Genomic DNA, 25,646 nt, shown 5'->3' on the forward strand with positions numbered 1-25,646 from the left:
AAAAGTATGGTGGAATATAAAAAAATGTTGGCCTTTTATCAATTCTTGCTTGTTGTTCTGTAACAAAATAACTAAGTAAATGGCAGAATATTCTAAGATAAAAAGCATTTCTACAAATTGCATTTCACTCCTTCTTATCCTTACTTTACCGTTACATTTGAATTCTACCTTTCTACATAGTGCCTCGCATTAATCAAGACACTTTGCTAAATGAAAGCTAGATGTTAAAGAAAGGCGTGCATATTCAGAGAAACATGAGATAAATGTGGAAAACGTAATGTAGTAATTAACCACAATAAGACGTGAAGATAATAGGGTTAAATGTATCCATAGCAACAAGACTCACTGGACCTCCCACAAACTGGTGGCGTGGCTGTGAACCAGAAAGCACCAGATAAATACAGCCTTTGCTGATCTGCCACCTCTGTGTTTAAAGGATGAGTCTGCTGATACTCTCTATTTTTCTAATTTAGCACCAAATTGCGTGAACACACAAAATTCAAAGGAAATTGAGTAAAAGTTCGTGCTTTCCTCACCTCCTCTGGTGTGTCTTTCTGCATTTAGTTTGATGCATTGAGCTGCTCCACTCTGTCTGTACTGAGATGGCACAGCAAATCAGGATGCATGATTCTGTTTAAGCAGGAGCTTTTATCACATTTGTGGTTGATTTTCTGGTGACATGCTTAACTTGTTGCACCCTAAAAAACAGTAAGATGCCTAAAATGTCTGTCAAAGCCGAAGCTACAATGACATAAAAGTGATCAAAATGATCATTTTTTTCCTGCTTGAAACATCCCCATCAAGCCTCTTCACTACTTGTACACTACCTCCTTGAAACTCTATCTTTCTATTCCATTTCTGTATTTTTCTTGCCAGAAAATCCCATGTGCAGACCCAAACCAACAATGAATGTATCTACTAAAAAGTAATGTGTGTGTGTCCAAAGCCTGATATATCTTATTTCTCTGTGCCATAGAGCTCCATTGTTGTCCAGAAACTATTAGAAACCCATTAATGAGCCACATTGTTACACTGGCTGACATGTTCCTTCATTACCATGAACACACCCAAATACTCAGTAGGGCACCAAATGTAGATTAATCCACTGCTGAAAATAGTCCCCAACCAATTGACTGTTCCCCAATATTTATTTTTACACATCTGAAACAACAGTTATGGTCAGACATTACAAGTAAAACGTTCCTAACGTTTTCACTTTGCACTACTCTTACTAATGATGATTTTTTTGTACCTGGCTATAGTGTACACTGTATTAGTCTTTTTGCCTTTGTTTCTTACTTAGCAGTCTCTCATGTGAATGGCAAGTTAGAATTCCTCAGTACACAAGATGTATTCATGGTCTCAGGGCATAAAACACAATGACATTTCCAAACATGTTGCATAATTTCAAAAGCTGTGATGTAATGTGCTCTGTTGGATCTTGGTTTGTGGAGGCTAAGGAATGCCATAATAAGTATTTTTCCTTTAAGATCCACAAAATAGCATACATCCACATGTCCGCACACACGCATAAAAATTATGGACACTTGTTAGTGAAGCCTGTATTTTTGGTGTCCGCATCACTTTTAAGAAATGTTTGTGAAAGGCATCATTCTGGCATTTGTTAGATCACCACATCTGTCATGTTATGGTTGGGTCTCCGTCATTGCACAATGAGAACAGAGCAGCCAGAGTGTAGCAGGGAGATAAATGGATTGAATTCAGAGCTGCATTGGCAGGTTCGTAAACTGGCAGAAGCTTAGTGTGTGTGTGTTTGTGTGTGTTTGCATGGATCATATCCTTTTGGAGGTGTAAGAAGAAAGCAGAAACTTTTATCCAGATTGTGTTTACCTCAGTTGTTTGAATCATGAGGATTTTAACATACCGAGGCATTTGTGCTTCGCTTTGTCTTAGTTAACGTAGTGTGATTTAGTATATTCTGCTCTCTCTACTGGAATAGGACTAGTGAATTAGCTGTCAGGATTCTATTAGATATCATTTTCCCCAAATCTGAAGATGATGTCCTTGACCTGGCACTCCTCCAGCTGGAGTTTACACACTCGCAGTTGCCATATGATAATGCACATTCGTGTCATTTAGCCCCTGTTGAGCACGTTTAGAGATCAACAGTATATTGTTTGCCAAAATGTTATTCTCGAATGAGTGGAAAAAAGCAATTATTCTGATAATGGAACAGTAATCATGTAATAATGATAGTGGACTTTCGGCCAATAATTACATCAAAAAAGCTGGAGTATTTTCAAGGATGGTAGTGCCATCGGAACTGAAGACATCAGGCAGTAAGGTTACGGTTTTGGTCTCGTTTGTGGTCGTGTGTGGTGTCGCCTCATTTATTCCTTCTCTGTTTGCTTAAGGGCAGGGCTGTGTTCTTACTCTTGCAAAAGACGAAGGGCTGCTGGAATTTCAAGAATAATATTATCATATCAGCAGACAATTATGGTTACCATTAAGTCATTCATGCTGTTTTACAGTCTGAGCTGTCATGACACCCTTTCCTTAGAGGAACATATTCCTCATTCGTTATTCACTTAGCCAGCCTCATCACTACTCTCTGTCCTCCACTCTGCCCACATTCACTCAACATGTTACACGCTACACCAGAAACAGTAAAATACTGGATTTATTTTATGCCAGCACCAAAGAGACATATAACTCATCACCTCTCCTTCCTCTGGGAAGATATGATCACAACCTGGTGCACCTCCTGCCTCTGTACAAACCTCTCATACACAGGCACCCAGCCGTCACTCGCACAGTGAATAGATGGTCCAAGGACGCTGAGGAGGCTGTGAAGGACTGTTTTGATACAACTGTGTGGGAAGTGCTTTGTGATACTCGTCGGGAGGACACTGACAGTCCCACATGGACTGTATCAGCTTCTGTGTGGAAAATGCTGTATCCACCAAGACAGTATGGTGTTTTTCCAACAACAAACCCTTGATTACTCCTGACCAAAGGCACACAAGGAAAAAAAGAAGGGCTGAGGCTCAGTAGGTGGAGTGGTAACCATCAGAAAGTTGGTGGTTCAGTTCCTGGTCCCTGCAGTCTACATTTTGAAGTGTCCTTGGGCAAGATACTGAAGACTCCCAAATTGTGTGTGTGTGCTTGTGAATGGTTACTGCTCTGAAGCAGGTGGCATTTAGCCACTAGTGTATGAATATGTGTGAGTGGGTGACTGCTGACGTGTGCTAAAAGGGCTTTGAGTGGTTGTCAAGACTAGAAAAGTGCTATATACATACATTCCATTTACCATTTACAGGTGCCTGGGTGTTCACCTGAACAATACACTTGACTGGACTGACAATACAAATACACTATATAAGAATGACCAGAGCAGACAGGATCTTCAGCCTCCTTTTTTTTCCCTTATACTTCTTGCCATTGCATCATTCCCGTGACCAGGGTGCTTATTGAGGCATGAGACTGACTCTGTGAAATTGCCATCAGATTGGAGACATGTCTGAAAGAGACTTATGAGTATCTATGATAATCAGAATATGCAATAGAAAATTACATCTGGCTCGTCTATCACGTTCAGCTGAGACATCAATCATGGACAGCAGAACGAGGAGCTGTACTGAATCCAGACTTGACATCATCTAGTGTGTGAGAAACTCTTCTTTTAAAATTCAGTGATGTGAGTGATCTAACACAATGCTGGAATCAGCAGAACTTCTTCCTTCCAGTGACAATTGGTTCTCTGATGATTTTTGAAGATGAATGTCCATAAAAATCTTATAAAGACGGCACTCCTTAAAGCTTCAGCACAATCAAGTTCAGACTTTTTCTCTCAGCAAGTAATCCATCCACAGCCATGGTAACTGTTCAAACAGGAACTACAGATACATTTGTAGATACATAAATAGAATATTTATATCCATTATTATGATGTCATCTAAGTTTAGGCTTAAAAAGAGGGCTCAAGATGGACCCTGCCACTAACTGACTCACTACATTGCAGCGTTACATTCACTGTATCATCAGCCGACGCATTATAGCTACATCCAAACTTTATCCCACAAGAAAATGATATAAAGTAAAATACTGTATGAGTAAAATCTATGAAAATCTCAAACATATTGTACACTAGCAACATGTTTTGAAGTTAAGATGGTGCTTCCATCCTTTGAACACTGACACCATCTTCTACCCATGTGTTGAAAACCAGAGGACATATAGGCAGTGTAGTCAGAAGTTTGACATGCAGACTTGGTATTCTTGGTATTCTGAAAATAACAATACTGCATATATTACATTCTTTCTGAATATGTTGTGACAGTACCACAAACTATTTGTGTTTAATGTCCTTAATGACCTGAAAACTGCCACAAACACAGATCGGTAATATTCTCAGGAAACCAGAATTTTCCTCTTACTGAAGCTACATAGATGCATTCATCTTGTGGTATTCTCATGGTCTTCAAATTTTAAGATTTTTTTTGTACAGAAACATCATTTTACTCAGTTTTTCGCTATATTTTGTTTTCTCTTCAGTGAAATGAACTGATGACATTAGTGAATACATCTGTTTAACCCTGTACGTCAAAATTTGCTGTACTGCAACAGTCTACACAGGTGCCGAGTGGGTGAGCTCTTCAGTTTATTGGAGTCCTGTAACTTTTATGAATGCACATTCCCCAGGATGTCCACCTGTGCCCTCTGGTCTTTTCCAAAGCCCTATAAAATGCTGTCTACCCCCATTTTCCACATCCTATCTCAACCACACAGTTGACGTATCCACAAAATGTTTCCAGAAAAAAACCCGTCTGGTCTCAGGTCTGGATATCAGTGCATGCACAAATGACCTTTTGCTCCCCGTTTCATGCTAAATCCCAGTTAACCTTTGTTTGTGGTTCAAAAGACGAAGCGTGGATGTTAAGGAACAGAGTAATTTGTATTCAGGCTGCTTTGAGAATATTGTTAAAAGAGCTAGAATGATACATGGGGTGGTATCATATTAACCAGTATTGAACGCTACCAGGGCGGCACGGTGGCGCAGCAGGTAGTGCGCGTGCCTCACAGCAAGGAGGTTGCTGGTTCGATCCCGATCTGACTCTAAATGTGACTCTAAATTGTCCATAGGTGTGAGTGTGAGTGTGAATGGTTGTCTGTCTGTGTGTCTGTCTATGTTGCCCTGCGATCGGCTGGGATAGCTGGGATAGGCTCCAGCCCCCCGCGACCCCGAAAGGGACATGCGGGTATAGAAGATGAATGAATGAATGAACGCTACCAAACTACCTTCAAGATTACATGAGTTGTTTGTCCTTGGAGAGTCTAATGCTGCAGAAGCAAACATACAGTACAGTATGAGGATTTGACAAGAGTTAGGATTTTATCAAGTCATGATTATGTTGAGTGAGAGCACAGTGTTTGACTCTCAGGATTGGCGGTGGAGCAGGAGCCAATCCATTTTTAATTCAGTCTTCGTGAGCTGGCTCATGTACAGGTTAACAATCAGTGTTGAAAAATGTAGTAAATAAGAGTAAGTCAGAAGTTAGAAGACACTGGCAAATGTCAGCGCAACCCATTTAATTCCACATACAACCCAGATGTGATGGCTTCAACAGTGTCATATTTATTCCTTGTATCCTTTATGTGTGTTTTACATTGTGGTTTAATGAGCAGTGACCTCACCCACCAACAGCAGCTGATGATTGACATGCAGCTGGGTAAACCAAAATGTTCAAACTTCAAGATGCATGTGGTGGTCCTACTCTGAAATAATGATGCAAGTATGGATACTTGATATAGGTGCTTTGGTGCATGGTAACCACCACATGAGACAGCAGCAGCCTTAAGGAAAACTGAGGTAATGGGTACTTTACCAGGGAAACTCTGTGATCTCAAGCCTTACAGACTCCCCTTTTAAGATTCCTACATCTCTTACCTCCTGTTAAATGTTCATTGAAAGTAACTTCAAGTTATAGTAGCCTTGTGCACAGTAAAAACCCTCGGTGAATGTTACAAGGAGCCATGGAGGCCTATTTTTCCTGGTTTCCATTGGCCTGGAGGGCCCATGTGTAGTGCCTGCTGCTTTTTGGTGCATTGTCATAAACATGATCTACAAGTATAATAGCGTGTTCCCTGTGCTGGAGATGTGGTTCTATAGAGCCTCCACATCTGCTCTCCATTGATCACACTGCACGCACGCAGATGGAGGAGATTCCCAACGAGTAGCAGACAATGAGAATCTATTCATTTGATGGTCAACACCATCAAAAGGAGCACAATGCTCAAGCTCAATAACCTACTAGAAACCTCAGCTGAGAGATACTATTTATGTTCTAGACAAAGCTCTGTATCAGTCCTCTGTAAAAATAGTCTCTAAGTGAAGACAGCATGTTTCTCACTGGAAATGATTCACTTGAATCAAACATGTCAATATTGTATTCACTTCCATTTCGCCAAGAATTGCACTTAATACCTTTTATTAAATCCCGTCAAAGTCTCCACAGTATATACCATATGAGTCACTGATAGAACAAAAGCTTTTGAGAACAAAGAGGTCAAGAAAGTGTCTGTTTAACAGTTAAGGGAATGGAGCTACATCCAGTAAACTGTTAATGATGGCAGGAATCGTGCCAGTTTTCATTGTAACCTACATCCGAGTCTGCACAAAAAAAAGAAAACATGGATGGAATCTATTCATGTCTACTAATCAGTCTACTAACTTGCCACAGTCGTGTCTTCAGCTGCAGCTGTGAGTTATTAGTTCAGGGTTTTCAGTGTAGTCCTTAAAGCCTAATTGAGCAGAACAGTCAGAAGGTTTCATACTACCTCACTGCTGCCAGTGGCCTCACATCAGTGTTAGCTCAGTGTGGTGATGGTGAGATGGACTCCTCTCCTACAACCTTTCATGGCCTTATCCATGTGTGTGCTTTTGTGACTTCCTTAATAAACCACAGTGACACATGCTTTCATCTCTGAAATCTCCAGATATAGTCAATATATCATGTTATGTATAGTATGAACACAATTCTTCAAGGATAACTGTATAGCTCTATATAAACTGCCAGTATTTAGGTCTTGTATGCAGGTCCATGATAAAAATACAAATTTGATCAATACACATGAATTGTTTTCCATATTTTTTTAATGTGTACTTATTTATTCTTGTATTTGGATTGGAATTCTAAATGCAGTGTGTGTAGTTTTGCCAGTGTCTTCTCCATCTGTTTGTGTTTTTTCAGCTTGTCCTGTGGTGGGTTTTCCCAGCCACCATGAACAGAACTCACCCACTGTTGTATAACGTCACTATTTATTATAAATGGGTATTAAAGTTACTAGGAAACCAAAATTAGCTGTTATTTGCCTGTCTTGGTTTTACAGTTTTTTGTTTAGGATTCAAGTAAGGACACTGTCGGCTTTTTTTGTGTGACCACAAATTGATGTCGTGAACATCAGAGAGAAGATTTGTTACTTGTAAACAAAGCTTCCAGCATTGTGCTGGCATAGATATAAAATGTGGGCAAAAACCTTCATTGGGTGCTCACTCATTATACTTCAACAAAATACTGCTAAAAGTTGAAGAGAATGGAAATGAAGCAGTCAGTCAAACATTAAACACCACCAAACACTGACTGTTAGTGACCTAGCAGAAGTCAGGCAGTGCAGGCAGGCAGGCAAAGCTTTGCACTGCTGATGTGACAGATAAGTGATTTGTTTGCACATTAAAAGATACAACAACATGACTGATAAACACGCTTACATATATACAGTATATCTGCCACTGTAGGAAGCTTTCTCATAACGCTCAAACAACATGAACAAAAACTATCAGTTATAAATGATGAAGCACAAGAAGGCAACTACAGGATAGAATTAAATCCCATTTTTAATCCAGTTTTCACCACTTCATGCATCTTTAGTGGATTTGATTTGCAGTGTAAATGCATCCCAGTTTGGATTTGATTGTTCAAACCTGCTCCTGGTTCCAGCCAGATGTTGAAAAGGTGTCAGTGCATCCCACTTCAAGCATCTTTTCTCCTCTCTTTTCTAACTTTATGAGCAGCCTCTCGGCTGGAGTGGAGCTGTCCCTGATTTGCATGTAGGGTGGGAAAACCAGATTTGTGATCATGCCAATGCAGACACATACTGTAAATGTACATATATGAAGATGTTCAGACTACCTAGTAGAGGAGCTGTGTGAAAGTAGTAAATTAATTCCGTAAAATTGTTTTTTTGTTTATTTATTGTTCTTTAAAAAGTTTACATTTTAGAGAATCAGTCATGAAATCTCACAGAGTTCTGTCTTCTATCATTGAATGTGGTGGGCCATTTTGCTCTATGCAGCCAACCCTAATAGAGTTTAATTGGTGTGTTTTTCACTGAAAAACATGGTGTCCAGCAATGGTTCCAAAAGTTTACTTAATTTCTTGAGCAACTCTGAATATTTATTTAGTTTGGAAAATGTCGGATGTTAAGACATTAGCCGCAACAATGTCATCAGTTATTAGATTCAGTGCAGAAGTATCAGTATTGCTGGCGTTTCAGCTCGCATATCAGTCAGGTTTTAATTTGGGGCTGTTTTGTAAGACCTGTCTCAGCTGCTTGAGGAACAGTACTAATTTGCTTTTTAAACAATGGGACACATTCCTGGTTGAAATGATGTTGGAGATTTTACAAAATGATGCGGAAAATGGTGTGCAACATCTGGATAGAGTATATCAATGTCTGTGGGCCATGTGCATATACCGTATTTTGTATACATATGTCTTTTCAAAATGTACATTGCATCAAATACTGCAAACAGCGTTGAGGCTGACGGTTGAGTTTCCACTCTGGTATTTAATAACAGTTAGGACAGAGTCGTTCAGACAAATTGTCGGAAAAGTTGGTGACTGAACAGATGTTTTCCAGGTTATTTTTGACACTTTTGTGCTCTGTGTTTTTTCTTCTTGTTCGTCGTAATAGATGACAGCAGTCAGACATGCAGCCTTTCCACTTGAATAAAATTTTTACTTATTTTAATTCTTTTTTTAATATTCAAAGACATTCTTTGGCTTGTCCAAGCACAAAAAATGTCCTAGTATCCAAAACCAAAGAAATAAAAGCATGTTAGAGATGTACATTAAAAATAATGTGCATACCTTCTGTTAGTAAAATCCTCACTATGTCCATTCATTAATAACTGATCAATTAAATGTATACTGGCTTTTTTCCAACAAGCTCCGGTGCATAATAAGTTTGTCCATCCAATACTTGCCAAGAGGAACCTATTCATGCTCCCCAGAGAATGACACAATTCATGCAAGTAAACAAAATGGAGGATCTCAGACATAAGACAGAAAATAGTGCACAAGTTAAAATATAGGTATAAAATGTAATACTGTGGTAGACTTGTATACAGTAGTGATAAAATGGATAACCTGTAATGTGGACAGGATGTGCAGTAATGTACGACCGCTCCGATTCCAAAAAAGCTGGAACACCATGTAAATATCAATAAAACAGAATGCTAGTCCTATTTGACACATCTGCTGCCTCCGTCCACCATGGCCCCATTGATGGTGATGGGGCGTGTCCTTCTGTCTGTTGCTTCCTGTAGTCCACAATCAGCTCCTTTGTTTTTCTGATGTTTAGATCGAGGTTGTTGTCCTGGCACGAAAATGTCAGGGCTCTGACCTCTTCTCTGTAGTCCAACTCAGCTGATGACAGTCATGTTGTCAACGAACTTGACAGTGAGGTCGGAGCTGTATGTTAGAGGTCTGAGCATGAAGCCCTGCAGGGTGCCGGTGTTGACAGTCAGAGATGTGGAGGTGCCTGTCAAAACAGCCTGGGGTCTGTCCGTCAGGAAAGTCAGGCTCCAACCACATAAGGCGGTGTTGAGCCCTAGGCCCCTGAGCTTGATGGCACAATGGTATTGAATGCTGAGCTATAGTCAATAAACAGCATTCAAATGTCAGCTCTGCACACAAGTTATCTCATACAAGCACCTTAATGTTTACTACCCATGGTCATCAATTTTTCATAAAAGCTTTCATGAAGGCCGAAACAAATCTTGAATCCAAGACTTGTTTGGATTTAAATCTTTAAATGAATGGGTATGTTTTCATTTGAATCACTCCTCTTGCCATCAGAACTGCCATCTGTCTAAAGTAAGAATTTTGTTTTGTATTGTCTGCTCCAGGGATCTACCTGTTGGACATGATCTACATTGACTCAGCCTATCCTGCATCTGACAGTATCATCGAGACAGAGCAGCGGACCAATCAGATGAACAACCTTCTGAGGGTCATCTCTGACCTGCAGATGTCATGCAACTATGGTAAGAAACAAGAAACAACATCTACGTTATCCAGTGGAAACAGTATAGTACCTGCCTGCTGCCTGTAGTACTCATGGTATTTGATATTACTTTTATTATATTTGATTTGGTACATCTAGAACAAACCATAAAACTGCACACAGAGGAAGGTATAGCCAAAATGTCTGTGTGTTATTCTCCTCTAGTCTGAACACAGAAAATGTTAAAATAAAGATTTGGTTTTGGGTGTTTCAGCTCTCCTTTTTAGTGTGTTCAGAGCTATCATCACTAGGTCAATGTCTAAGTGCATAAATACTTTTTTTTTTTTTTTTCCTGCTTTATTTCTGTGTTTCCTTTAGTCAACTTGATTCACAGGAAATCCTGAACATTCTATTTGCGGAGTGTCAGATTACTTGTCTTCTGTAAAGTGACTGTTTCCAACCGTTTTTTTTCCTCAGATTACTTGGTGACCCTGCCACATGTCCAGAAGTATCTGTTGTCAGTTCGTTACATAGAGGAACTCCAGAAGTTTGTAGAGGATGACAACTTCAAGTAAGTTTCCTGCTAGTGCTCACACACTTTCACAGTCACGAACTCTTGTGCAGACGTTCATTCCCCCAGAGGATGAACTCGCTCTATTCTGGACACTCCTGTAACCCTCTGATGGCCACATCAAGACATTGAGTGAAGACTCTGTCCCTTTTGGTCACAACATGAGTTTTTGTCTAGCACACAGAAACATGGAGGTGGGCGTGAAATTGACGGGGGTCAATGAACAGGAAGCAGGATGGAAAACGACAGGCAGCTGGTTTTATCTTTCTCCACAGGGAGTTCCTACATCCAGCAGGCACTGATGACTTTCTCAGGCACTGTGTCCGATCTTGTGCTTGGAAATAAGCTTGGTTGTCTGCCACAGTTTGACATAGTTTGGATTTAGCACTTGATTTTCGGGGTAGGACGTCATTTCAAGGCTCTGGTTGTTTTTGGACTGTTTATTTCTTAGTCTCACCTTTTTCAGATTAGTTTTGGGTGGGATATAAAGTATGTTCAAATAGTACATCAAACTTATTAATGAGTCATAATTAGGAGATTTCCATTTGGATAATAACTGCAATTATGAAATAACTCCATGGTTGGGTCTGTATTGGCAGACTTGAAGCTAGGTTATGTAACTTTTGAAAGCAGAAATGACACATTCTTCCTCTCAAACTGAAGAGTTTATATGTAGTGAATCACACCCATACTCAGCTCAGTACTGACAGGGGTTTTACTGCTCCAATGTCGCTTGGTTTTGAATGGCTAACATCGAATAATTATTTAGTCAGTCTTCTCGACATGCTGAATGGATGCAGATGATACAGATGGGCCTTTACCGTACAAGAAAATACATATAAAGTATGTACAAACAGTGCCAGACACAAGACCAGAGGAGCTGAAAGTATCCTGCATTTCACAAGAAAAAAACCCCCAAACATTTAGGAAGAGTTGTGGAATTAAGAATAAAGATCATTTGGTGTAAAGGAAATATATATACTTTTTTACTGCTTTAATTATCTTGTGGTCCGTTTTATTTAGTTTTATCTGTGGAGTTCTTTGGTGTTCTGACATTCAAGTTGGAAGCACTATGTGAGTCTGTGCTGCATGAAGCAGTAAATCAGTATCAATACCAGATGAAACGCAACACAAGCCAGTACATGCAGTAGATCTGTAATTCTAGTGGGAATACATTTGTTTTTTTATTATTATTATTATTGTTATTGTTATTGTTATCATTGTTATTATTATAAGTTTTGATCTAATTCAGAGAGCTTCAGCAGAAATAACACAGTAAGAGGGTTTCCAGAAAAGTTAATGAAGATATTGGCCAACAAATTGTCCCCAGCTCACCTCACTTTCTACGAGCTGTTTTCACCAAGGTGCTTGTAATATCTTGAGACATTATTGCTTGTGCTCAAGAGGTGATACGACAATCCAGTACAAAATGTGAAAGAAAAACAGAGTGAGGGTAGCAGAACAGGCTGTAAACACAACACTGATATATTATCACCTTATGAAGTTAAGGCAACATGTTAGTTAATATACGTCCAGACACAGACACAGAACAACATTGGCATTTATTTGGAGTGGTGTTTGTGGACCCCTGATGAATCTATGTCCAACATTTCCTCTCCTTTTAGCTGTCTCCTGAGGAGAATAACTGGCTCTGTAACCACTAAATGCTCCATGATGTTCACCAGGTAGTTGCTGTTTGTGTGTGCTAGTGCAGCTTTATTTGTTAAATCTAAAAATAGATGTCAACCAATTCCTCTCTTTCCAGTGTAATAAGGGCCTTCATTTTAAAAACATTTACATTAACTTTTAGGAAGAATGTTGCTGATGCACAGCCACTAACAATATTCAGGTCTGTGTACTCTCCTTCTGCGAGAGCCTGACAGACCCACTTTGCTAAAATGTCTGTCAAAATGTTTGCTACAGCAGTCTAAAATGAGCAAGTACTGGAGAAAGACAAACAATCCATGTGGAGCTGTAGAATGAGCAGAGCCTTTCAGAGGGCACCATTAACCTGCACACACTGACATTTGTCACAGAGGAAATACACATTCCAGACCCGTGCATTTGAATGTAAGCTGAAATGTGAGAGGAGCTCTTCTGCAGAGCGTGTGTGTAGGCGGGTCCCCAGAGCCTGCCGTCAGCTCTGTCAGTCGATAATGTGTTAAATCAAGAGTCACTCCGGGGTCAGCTGACTACGTACAAAATGATGGAGGCACCAGTTGAAAGCAGTTAATTGTGATCTGTTTTCCATTGTTAGACATGATGAAATGGAAAAAATAGGTCTTCATCAATAAGATCAAAACCCGTCAAGGACCCATGTGTAGCATTTAGTCACATGTAGTGATGGGGTTGCAGATTGCAACCAACTGAATACATCTCTGGTCACCCCTGCTTTTTCAAGCATGCAGGAAAACTATGGTGGTTTTTAAATAGTGTAAAAACTCAACAATAAACAACAATAAACCACTCTGTTGGCCCCCCTCAGACAAAATCAAGACAACTGGGACCCCTCCCATCCGTCTCTGTATGTACGGATAGTGTAACAGCAGCATTGATGGTAAACTCTGAGCCTTAGTAATGTCAAGAAATATTGATGCTGCACGTGAAAAAGTTTTCTATGATTATTATTCTATGATGACTTCTCTTTTGGAGATGATTGTGCACTACGTTGTGGAACTACAGTTCCTATGATATGTGGAATTCGGGGCCTCTGGGGGATGTAAACAAGAAGGATCACGTTGCTTTGGATTAAGTGAATTAGTTTTGGCCTGCAACTTGAGTCCCATTGGTCTATAATTGTTTACATTCTGTCAAATTGGCACCATTAAAAGTATTAAGAATTAGCCATTAGCAGTTTCTGTCTGCAGTGTATCCATGGATGTATGGACAGCAATCATTGGATTACTGCTCATTTAAAAATGAGATGATTCTCAGGTAGTTATGAGGAGCATCTTTCACCAAAGTTATTTCATTGTATCTTGCGGGAAACATGAGTCTACCATTTCAAGGCAATCCATCCATTAGTTGTTGAGACATTTCACTCAAAGTCACAAATATCAACCTCATGGTAGCACTAGAGTTAAAGCCAGAGGTCATTAGGATTCATCCTCTGGCTACCATGGATAACACATTTCATGGCAATCCATTGTTGAGATGTTTCGGTGTGGACCAGCAGACAGACTGACATTACTATCCATAGAGCTAAAAATCCAACAGTGGGAACACATTGCATGGACAGCACATACTTTAATACAATACTAATAATATAATACATTTACAGTTTTTCCAAAAAAAAAAAAAAGTCTGGGTAATGTCATCTACTCTTAATTCATCAACAAAAACAAAGAGAAATTTTATTCTGTCTCTTATGATATTCATATATATATCATATTCAATGATGTTACATAGAGATTTAGTCACAGTTAGTGTTTAATGAAGTCAGTTTCATTTGTCAAAGTCTCATCTTCATCATCTGAAAAGAGTTGATCAACATATTTCATCACAGTTTTGTATTGTTAACAAAATTAGCACTATTTCTTGCACACCCACAGCAAATCAAGCAGTGAGCAAACATAAAGTCTGCTAAACTAAGTAAGATCTTAAATGTTGGTCCACAGAGACCACAGGTCACCAGTCCATAGCAGTGTAAATGCATTTAGACAGTCAGTGTCCAATATTAATCAGTTTAGACAGTAAATGCTGCTCTGGAAAATGTTTATCGTGTTGAGGTGAGATGGTGAGATGGTCACACATGTTGTCATTATGCTCAGATGAAACCAGGCTGATTGATGCTTTGTCGACATTACACATGACAGACCATTTGAAGTTTGCGTGGCACTCTCCTTCCATTTCTCTCTGGAGCAGCATTGAAACAGTCATTCATGAACACAACCAAACCCTCTCTCACTAATTAATGACTATTTTACCCACAGTTTCTTCCACCCACAGTGTTTCAATAAATACTTTCCAAATGTGGTGATGAGTGGCAGAATCCCATTCTCCACGGAACAGAATTTACTGGGACTATTCATGTGCTGGTCGACCAAAAGGAGCATGTGCAGGCAGTAAGAGAGACTCAGTGCCTTTCTCGAGACAGAGCGCAAACTCACAGACGTGAGAGTTTGAAGTCCAAACTCAGTTTACAACACAGAGGAGTTGTAGCCTGTAAAAAAATATCATAACTGCATGACAGATGGTCCAGTGTTTACAAATGTATTTAATTACACTGTGTATTAATCCATCATAAAGTACTACACGCACACACACACACACACACACACACACACACACACACCACACAAAGCATGGCAGCACACACTGGACGTGGCATACGGTCAGAAGAAGAACTGCTAGTTTGAGGAATAACATATTAAAGTAAGAACACTTGCTTTCTACATGTTTCCAAGATGCTAAGAGGCATGTGGGGAGGAAATGTAATCAAATGTCTGCTATTTAGAGAGCTGACATGCACTGATGCTGATACTGTAAACAGGACAGTGGAGTGTCCTGATGTGATGTCATGCATCAAATCGTAATGATGCACATCAGATTGCTGCTGGAGTGGCTGTTTACAGAGAAAACACTATGCGTTGGTGTTTTACATGCATCTTACACCACCGGTGTTAGTCCTTAAACATGTAAAAGTTCTGATGGTGTCCATGTCTAAACAAATGCTTTTGCTGATTCAGGTGAAGAAAGAACCAGCTTTTTTCTTGAGGGTTAGGAGAAATTATATCTAAAGAGCACATAATGATAGATTCTTAAATCTTAAAAGTGGAAAGTAGGAATAACCATGTGTGCACAGCCATTGTACAGTCAACTAACTGGGGCCACCATAAATCCCCAAATTGTTAATCTGTGATGTCCAAATGATAATCCATGATCTTTAACCAAATGTAAGTAAAGTATCCAGTATGACCTATGATACTACGGCTCCTTATTCAAATCAATTCTGTCATCACCTCCATAATGTCTCCACATGCTGCATCTACACACAACGTGTGTAGGCCTAGTATTCAGTGTAGGTCGGAGTCCAACACACAATCACTGTGGTTAAGTGAATAAAAAGGAAGAAAACAGATTTGTAGCATGAAAATAGACTCTGGCTCATGCTTAGGTGTGTGTAGTGTGAGTGAAACGTGAGCTGTTGCTCTGCTTGTCAGACCATCATATGGAGACTGAAACGCCTCCTGTGTCGACAGGCCATTAGAAGCTTCCAGTAATTTTTATGCAAATCCAGCCGAAGTTAATTCTATCCTTAAACTGTAAGCATGCGGCACACTACATACTTATGAACTATAACTGTGTATCTCTTAGATCCAAGAGACTAAACCATGTGTTCCTTTGTCTCAACCCACTTTTTACATCAACAGATAATGAAAACAGTGTGAAGCCTCACTGCTCAGTTGAGTAATGTTCAGTTAGACATCCTGTAGGCTGCCTCTGATTTTTATTGGATTGTCTCGGTAATAAGTTGAAGCCATGATAAAAAGTTCTCTAATTGACTTTATATGGACAGACTGTTAGATCCATACTGTCTGCATCAGTGTCCGACTGATTAACTCTGTTATTAAACCACTGGGATTTATATCACAGCAGTGAGTGTGCAATGCATGTCTGTCTGGACAGTAGTGAGTATCAGCTGATCAGAGAGCAGCAGTGGGCTGGTGTGTCTGATGGAAACCATATGTGTTGCAGGCTGTCTCTGAAGATTGAACCTGGCAACAGTTCCCCTCGCATCGCTTCCTCTAAAGAAGACCTGGCAGGTAAGACACACGTGTCAGAGCCTCTTTTTATCAGAAACATTTAATCAAATGTTATTATTTGTTTTACATGTCAGAAGAACAAAATGAATGGTTTCCAGACAGTAAATCTTTGATCAGCTTAATTTAGCATAAAGATTGATTTTATTGTTTATATGTAATATGCTATTGGTGTTGTGAGTTACTGGAATGTCTGCCTATGTCTGCCACATAGTGATGATGAGAAGGAAGTCACTGCATCTGACCAAGAAATAGTCCAGAGCATGAAACTACAACCTGTAGTTTTACACTTCAGCTTTCATTCATGTTCCCAATTTTACAGATACACAAAGTTGTGGGTCATCAGCATAGCGGTCAAAGTTATGACTATGTATTTTTTTGGCATGTAGCATTAATAGAAGGGGACCTAGAGCAGAGCCTTGAGGTACTCCACAGTTCGGCTGGACAGGGATTATGTGAAATGACCAAGAGTTGACTGTTTGAGTCTGGAGATAAAGCACTCACCAACAATGTCTCTAGATGACAGATTATGATACTATATACTCTGTGAAAAGCTGTATCATTAGCTTAGCTTATTAGCTTGCCTGACTTGCCCTTTGTAAAGAAGATAAAGCAGAGATAAATGACACGTAATATGTGACCATAGTGTTTAGATGGTATCAGAATGATAAATGATCACCCACAGCTTCCTGCAGGTTGAGTTAGTTACATGAGGTTTTTGTACTGACAGCTGATCGATTGTATTTAGACTAGGCTGGACAAAAAATATTTGAGAGCTCGCTGGCTGTCGTGAGCAGACTAAGCAAACAACCAAACTGGTCTCCTCTGTCAGTGTCATTTCTGTCATTTCCTGCTTATCTTCCATCCTCCCTCACCACTCTGTGTTCACTGAAGTCATGGAGGTGAGGACGCTGTAGTGGACACTCTGAAAGCTGCTCCTCCTGCATGACAGGGCATCGCAAACGTTCCATGAGGACATGTTGCAGAGGGCCAGTCCACTTCCTTTTTTTCCATTCTTGTGTTGTGCCGGGCTTTGGAGGGGGCTGAGGTGATGTAATGCAGTATCAACAAGCCAAGAGCTGGATGTAGGTCAGGATAATAAAGATGGATGAGCCCAGAGCCACATCAAAGAGACCACGGTGCTCTGCTGCTGTCCGTGTGTGAGCTGCGCTTTCATCTACGTATGTGTCAGTGAGGACGTTCAGCATGATCATGAGCCTTCTCATAAAACAAGTCCACATTGGATTAATACTGAAGTCATTAGAAGATAAGTTAACGGACAAAATGAATCATTAAAAAATGACAACAGCTTAGACAATTGAGTAATCATTTGAAAGATTTGAATCATTATAGTAGATAATAACAGTAACTAGGACTGTCCTGAGCTGATCTTTAGGACCAGTACTGGGCCAGACCCAGGCAAATTTAATGAGTTTGTATCAGCTAAAATAAAGCCAGTAAAAACCAGTCCTTTGTTTCTCCACTGTGTTTTGTCCACGTCAGCCTACACGTGGTACAGCGCTGCTCTTCAAGTTCTACTCAACAGCTGAGCTCAGTGCATGAATTGTGCTGCTTATGTGAGTGGAAATTAGAGTGTGTGTTAAAGTGAACGATTATTTGGATGCATCGATGAGTGGGTCCTGACAACTGTATTGGCAACGTACAAAAATTCATTTCAATGTTAACAAATCTGTTATTTATGCATTTATTTTTCTCTGCTGCTCTAAAATAAGAACATTCAGGGAGCAGTTTATTGTTTTTGCCAGCACTGACCGTCACTTTGACCAGTTAAAATGACAAATGTCACAGCAGCAGATCATAGCAGCTGTTGCTGATTACCTTTAATTCTGTGAGTAACTTAATGACAGCGTAATTTGTTCCAACAACTCAGAGCTATACATCTTCTGTCTAGCAGGTTGCGTCACATCAGTTCCAGTAGTTCCCTTCTGCCAGTTACATTTTTATTATCATCAGATTAATAATTTAAGATGATTAACTAAGCATTTTTAAACTAGACCCTGCAGTTTTTGGATTAAGTAGCTCATGAAAAATTACCTGTGCCAAATTTAATAAGCTACAGCTGTTATTTTAATGTGCCAGATACATTTCATATCTTCTGCTTCCTCATAGTGAAGGAATTGGACAACAAAAGTTGATACTGGGACATCCATAACAGTGTTAATACATTTTCAATAATATTTATTTTTGCAATCCTGGTAATGGAATTGTATGTAGGTCCATTTCTAGCATTTTGAGTCTCATGTATTTATAAAAAGATTTTTGTCAATATTTCCTTCACGTTCTGCCAACACATTTATTCTACCATCATTACTGTGAGAAATGTTTTAGCATAAAAATAATGTGCTTTACTGTGACTGGAATAACATGCAGGTAGAAGGCTATGCACAAACTCATGGAACTGAAATGACATCCACTGACTACTATTTTCCTCATTATAAGGCTGGCTATGTACTAGGTATCCCTTTTATTTTTCTAATACTGTGATATATTATCATCAATGGAAAAAAAAAGCCGTGAAAATGCTGAAATTTGAGGTCATATCACCCACCTGTACCTTGTAGTAAGTCAGTTTTCCACTAAGATTCCTCAACAGTTACTAGCCATTAGTCTTACTGGTCCTGCCCTACTTCTCATATAGCTTTTTTTACTTCCTATTCATAGATTAACCAAATGTCTATCACTTCCTGGTACAAATTCTTCAGAGAACTAGAGACGTCATATCACAGTATGTAACAAACTACATCCAATGATCCGCACTCAGTCCAAGAACCGCTTACTTTAGATGGGTGTGATAAAAAGAATTATGTCCATATTTCTTTAAATTTAGTTTAGTGTTCATCATTAGTGATTAATCTTTGATATAATTTCAAAAAGATTCTTGTTTTACTGCCATATGTGTCGACTATGATTTGGATTACACCATTCATTTCCATGATGGGATCAGTTTAGATTTCTTTTTTATATAGTTATCCCTCAGTTGCTGGTACGTACACAGTTCATGTGTCCAAAATTCATATTTGTATCTGAAAATTATCCAACAAATTCTCCAGGTCTGCTTGTTTTTTCGAGACTCATCAACATTCACTTGCTTTAAAGCAAGTCATAAATATTCCTTCTGAAGATAGCCTGACTTTCATAATGCATTGAAGGCATCAAATTAGTTCTTAACTGTAGGCCAAACAAAAGCAGCAGTTGTTTGCGCTTGATGTATAGAAATATGTATCATCTCCTTATGCTTGTCATCCACATGATGGTAGAGCATGTGATGAGGATATGATATAAACCATACTGAGCTCATTGGAATATTGCTCTACAGCTCCATGAGAGCTGAGGGACTTTGTGACGTAACTTTTTTGCTTCAAGACTGACACCATTGTCCCTGTATTTAAAAAGCCTGCAGTGTCTAAGCAGCTATTGTGCTTTGGACTCCCAATCTCATGAAGTGCTTTGCCAGTTCTACAGCACTTAATAAAAAAAAACACCCCAGCCAGCCTGGACCCTCACCGGTTTGCATTCATTGTCAACGTCGGGTTGCATGGTCATCACACATCTCCACCCTGATAAAGAAAGCAACCAAAGAAAAGCAAACAAATGCATTTGTTCTTATATACAAAGGCAAAATTCCCGCACCAAGTTCTTGTTAACTTTTAGAGAGGATCAATAAAATGCACCCTGTTGGAAACATTACAGATTGGGATGTGCACAGACCAGGACAGAAGACTCTGCAACGGGTGATTAGGATTGCTCAGAACATCATTGGTAGCCGTCTACTGAGTATCAGTAATGTCAGGAGCTGCCTGTGCAGAGCCTGATGGATACTAAAAGACAAAACCAGCCACAGCCTGTTCACCCTGCTGTTGTCTGACAAGCGATACAGAAGTATCTGCTGCTGTACCACTAGAACGAAGAGCAGCTTCTTTCCTCAGGCTGTCAGACTCAGCTCATCCTCTGCACTTCACCATGAATATTTGTCTTGTGTAGAATAAAGGGACTACAAATTTGTTCATTGTGCAACCATTTGTTATAGAATGACGAACAAATCCTGAACAGTAATCAAAAACAAACAAACAAGCAGCAATCAGTGTAGATCAGCAGTTGCAGCCCCAAAGACACGCCAACAGGCAGGTATCTGGATGATACAGAGTCTAGATGTATAGGTGGAGTGTTTGTAATTGGGTCAAGATGGAGTCATCCATTTTTATGTAAACCTCCTCAGTTTGTAAATAGTCATTAAATGTTTTTGCCATGACTGGTCGTTCACCAAAAACACCTGGTTGCTCTTCAAAAGTTGTTGATGGCTTGTGAGTGTGATTACATTAGAAATCTGTTTTTATTCAGTTTAGTTTGCTTTATAAGGATTTGTGAGTCTGGCCAACAGGAAACCCACAGATGAATGAGTAAATAGAAGCCTTTTTGTGTTAGAACTTTGACATCTGTGGCTGATACAGTGCAACTAATAATCACGGAACCTGGCTGAAAGTACATTAGCTTTATTTTTAGATAAATGAACTCATGTGAGTCGCAGCCCGTTAGACCAGTAAAACCTTTACTTGAGCTTAAAGTTATGCAGAGCTAATGGCTGACTAAAACATCCCATGAGTAAGTTAATGATGCAGCTAATAGCAGTCTAACAGTAGCAACATGTCAGCCATTCCACAGCAGCGTCCTCGGGGACCGAACACATTGATCTTTTTCCATGGACTCATGTCTCGTGGGCTGGCCAGTCACATGGTGGGATCTGTTTGTGGTAGTTACCATAGACACAGCTATTGTCTCTCTCTCTCAGTTTCCACCACTTTTCACCAAATTTTGCATAATTACAGTTCATACCATTTGTTGGTGTTAATCTTTATAGAGCGATAGTCATCGAGTGCTTGTCACTGGACTGACTAGATGGGATTGTACAGTAAAGGAAAGAGAGTTTTCCATTTCACTGCATGTTAATTAGAACGTGTAATGTAACGTGCTGCATTCATGATAATACACAGAACATTTGGGAATCATTTAGGAAGGAAGCGTGTGTCTGAGCTGTTACCTGGAAATGTTTGGTTTAAAGCAGCACATCACCTCAGGGTTGACGTTTGGTTTGTGCACCATGACAAAAAAAATCTGCTTAGTTTTTCATGATCATTGCAAGATTCTTACTTAAAACGTGTTTCATAAAGACATTTTTCTAAGTGGGACACATCAGCTTGTCTTGTAATGAACATTTCCTGTTGTGATAAATTAGAATAAGATTGTTATTTTTCAAATCTTATCATGACAAAAACCTCCAGTTAAAGCCTCAAGAGAAGACTTGAGAAATTGCTTTTGTGGGGGGCTCATTACAGCGTGCCTTACAATGACTGCACGGCAGTTTGTCACTGTAATGAACTGACAATAAACAATTGGACTTTTTCAAATTCCTGAGTAGTTCAGTGGTGACATGGCCTTCAGTTAGCAAAATATTGTGGTTTGTTGTTTGAAGAATATCTTTTGTCATTGTACTGGAATCCAGGGCTAAAAAGAGCATTTGTGCTCATTGGGATGTAATTGCATATTTATCACTTGATCCTGTAGGACTAATCTTAATGGGCCACTCCACTCATTTTACACATAAGAGTCAATCTAATAATCATAGTTAGTACCACAGTGTGTGAGTGTGTGTGTGCGTGTGTGTGTGCCTGCTTTGTAAGAAAATAGCAATTCATCAAAACTTCTTCTTTGCTTCTACCTCTCATGCTGGTCAGATGATCGTTTGGTTACATAACATGGCAGAAAAAGCCTGTTCTGGCTGTGTCCACTGCCTTGTTGGCTCATTCAGCATAAACAACTGTCATACTCTTCACACACTGCCAAACAGAAGAATTTGGTTTACTCACTCTCTCCGTGTACAACAGTGAGTGTAAGATGGCATGGCGGACTGAGCAGGACATGTGCAAGGACAAGAACAAGAGAAATAGCACGTGACACGATGCATTGGCTCACTTCATCCGTACTGAGTGTGAGCAGGGACAGAACTGTCTGATGATGGTGCTTTATGTGACGTTGGCTGTGATCATCCTGACAGTATTAGCTCTTTTGAATGATTATGTTCCATAAATCATCTATTTTTGGACACTTGTGACTGAGCCTCTCATGATTGAATTTTCAGACCACAATCTGGCTTATTCATCCCAGCTGTTTTGTTATGATTTAGCAGCAGTTCAAGTAGTTGAGTAAGCACACGTGCTTAAAGATGACATATGAGCTAACATCAATCACCTGGAATATGACTTTTCAAAGGGGTGTTTGGACATGTGCAGCATCTGTTTGTGGGGTCACAGCTTTCCTGCTTTTCCCTGCTTTTCTGAACCTGCCAGTTCTACTGTGTTCATTTTAGCTGTCCTGTCAGCTGTATAAAGACAATTATTTCTACATTTATTCACCAAAAACACATCACCTAAAATACAGATGGATGACAAATAAAAGTAAAAAACAACATAAAGTGGGTTAGTAAGGTGTACTTCCACCACAAGCCTCCAGAACAGCTTCAGCACTCTTTGACATTGATTGCAAGTGTACGGACGTCCACTGAAGGGACAAAGAGCATTTTTCAGAAGATAATCCTTCATCTGGTGTTGTGATGAAGGTGGAGGAGAGCACTGTCTAGCATGTCACTCCATGTCCCCCAATAGATGTTCACTTGAGTTGACATGTAGTGACTGAGAAGGTCATATGATTGACAGAGTTTCTCTTCATGAAACCATCAAACCAACCATCTGTAATCAACCATACCAGCTGCAGCCTTCTTAGTTTGCCTGCCTTGATTTTCACTGGTTACTTGCTGGAGGTCCTTGATTCAGAACTTAATCAAATAATAATAATGATGCTTGGATGCATAAAAAGGAACATTTTGACAACTCAAAATAACATGAGCACCTCCCTTTAACAACAATTCATTTTGTGGGAAACATGAATGTGATTACCAAACTTCATGGTAATCCATCCAGCAGTTGTTGAGCCAACAATGTGAACATCATGATGGCACTGGAGGAAAAGTCAGGGGATCACCGGAGTCAGCAGGCTTCCTCCTCTGGGTACCATGAGTGTCCAGTTTTCATCATAGTTGTCACATGTCAGTCATGTCAGCATGACTAGAAAGTAAATATGAAGAGAAGAAGTCAATATTTATGATAATAACTTTTACTAAATGCTCTTTGGCTGATTACAAACACCACCTAGCAGTGAGCACATTGAGCAGGCAACAGCCAAAAATCTGTTTTGGCTTTTGGTGAAGTTAGTAAGAATTAATCTTAATTAGCTTCAGTTGATTTAATCTCGTTTTGACTGTTGAGAGTAAATGTCAGCACCAACTAAAAGCCTTGGAACTTGTGTAGTTTGCTTACACTGGACTGGATTCAAAATGGAAACTGTCAAAACGCCACCCTCTTAAAATTCTTTTTGCTCAACACTTTTTTAAAGTTTGCAAATTTTTACACAATCACTGCAGAACGATTTTTTTAACCTCTTGGCCTCATGGCCTTGTGGCTCAAAATCTCAAGAAACGTCACTCTCTGCTCTTTTTTACAGTAATTTCTGCATAACAAAATGTGATGAATAACTGACATATTACATATAACATAATATAACATATTATGACATTACAGATTTTGTAGACTCTTAAAATTGTTAGCTAAATGGCTGTGGTGAATTCACCACTATGTGGAGAATAACATTTATATACTTTAATTGAATATTCATGCACCCTATTTTGCACTATTTCGGTGAGTGTGCAGTTCCCCAGCAAGCAAGCTTTAGGGGCACATTACTGCAGCCTCTATGCCAGAGAAATCACATCATCCTGCTATATTAGATGGACTCCTTTAATTTTAACTTTACCACATTGTTTTCTTGATTACAGAATTGTAGATGAGGAAACGTTTTCCTTTTGTTTTTAGGAAAGATTCTAATTTTAACAAATTCTTTAGTACATCACCGGCGGGAATTTATCTGTTTCCCCACCAAAATACCCAGCAGGCTCAATAAGATACAGCTGTCAGTATGTCCTCTGTAGTGTTTGAACTTCTCCTAATGCAGCAGTTTCTACTTTTCATGAGGCTCTTCAGGCTCATAGTACTTAGTACCATGAAATAACTTACAGCATATGCTGTTCAAGTCCGAAGTATTCCAAGATGAACATTCTGAACACAGACTGAATGGCCCCAGTGGGTTTCCAGTGAGAGGGAACAGAGAGTGAGTCAGAGGTTCCACCGGTACTTAATGCACATGATAACACTGCGTCAATTCGGCAATCTAACACAGTGCTGCCAGAAGGCAGAGCTGTGGCTGGACTGATGAGAGCATTATATGGACAGACCTATTACACATTCACAGATAGATATAGATAGAATCACTGCAGATGTTGAGGGCATTGGCTCCTTTTGTAAATAATGATTTTTTTGCAGAGGCTCATTTTGTGTCTCACTGGCTCCATCTATTGGATTTGATGGAAGACTTCTTTAAGGAGTAACTTATCCACATAGCCCCGTTTAAAATCTACTATATTTTCTCCCTTGACACCTAACCTAGTATTCTTCATATTTAACTGGCTTCAAATGAGTCTTAACCTTCACACAGTTTCTCTTGACTGTCCCTCAGTATTGCCAAATTAGTCCAAAATTGCTCCCTGTATGTAGCCACATTAGTTATGCAACGTGGTGGCACCAAATTCAACACACTAACTAACACTAACACACTAACGGCCATATTGATTCCTTCAGCTTGTACCATTAACGGCCCTTGCTGCCAAAGCAGTAGGTAGGCCGACATTAAAATGCACACACAGTTTTACGGTCATTGTGGGGACATTTCCACCTCGTTTCCATGAAGAAAAAATGTAATCCGTTTGGTCTGGACATCTTTAGATGTAAGTGGATGAAGACTTTTGTCTTGGTTTTTGCAGCCAACAAAGAGTTGTTCCCTTGCTTAGTTCTTAGCTTTGTACTGGCCCTCAAAGCAGTCCGAAGTAAAATGGTTAGCACACACAAGAGTTTTCCAGTCCCTCTGGGAGAAACTGCCACATT

At 39.6% G+C, this 25,646-nt stretch overlaps 1 protein-coding gene across 3 annotated transcripts in view; it reads left to right on the plus strand.

Annotated features, from left to right (window-relative positions):
- Window positions 1-25,646, plus strand: part of LOC143337728 (ras-specific guanine nucleotide-releasing factor RalGPS1) — a 96,280-nt gene that overhangs the window by 56,147 nt on the left and 14,487 nt on the right. For all 3 annotated transcript variants that reach the window (XM_076757479.1, XM_076757480.1, XM_076757481.1), the window contains 3 exons: window positions 10,151-10,288; window positions 10,726-10,819; window positions 16,517-16,584. In XM_076757479.1, coding sequence (XP_076613594.1) covers window positions 10,151-10,288; window positions 10,726-10,819; window positions 16,517-16,584 — 300 coding nt within the window. The remainder of the gene's footprint in view (window positions 1-10,150; window positions 10,289-10,725; window positions 10,820-16,516; window positions 16,585-25,646) is intronic.

This window comes from Chaetodon auriga, chromosome 19 (genome assembly GCF_051107435.1).
Source record: "Chaetodon auriga isolate fChaAug3 chromosome 19, fChaAug3.hap1, whole genome shotgun sequence".
Classification (NCBI taxonomy): Eukaryota; Metazoa; Chordata; class Actinopteri; order Chaetodontiformes; family Chaetodontidae; genus Chaetodon; species Chaetodon auriga.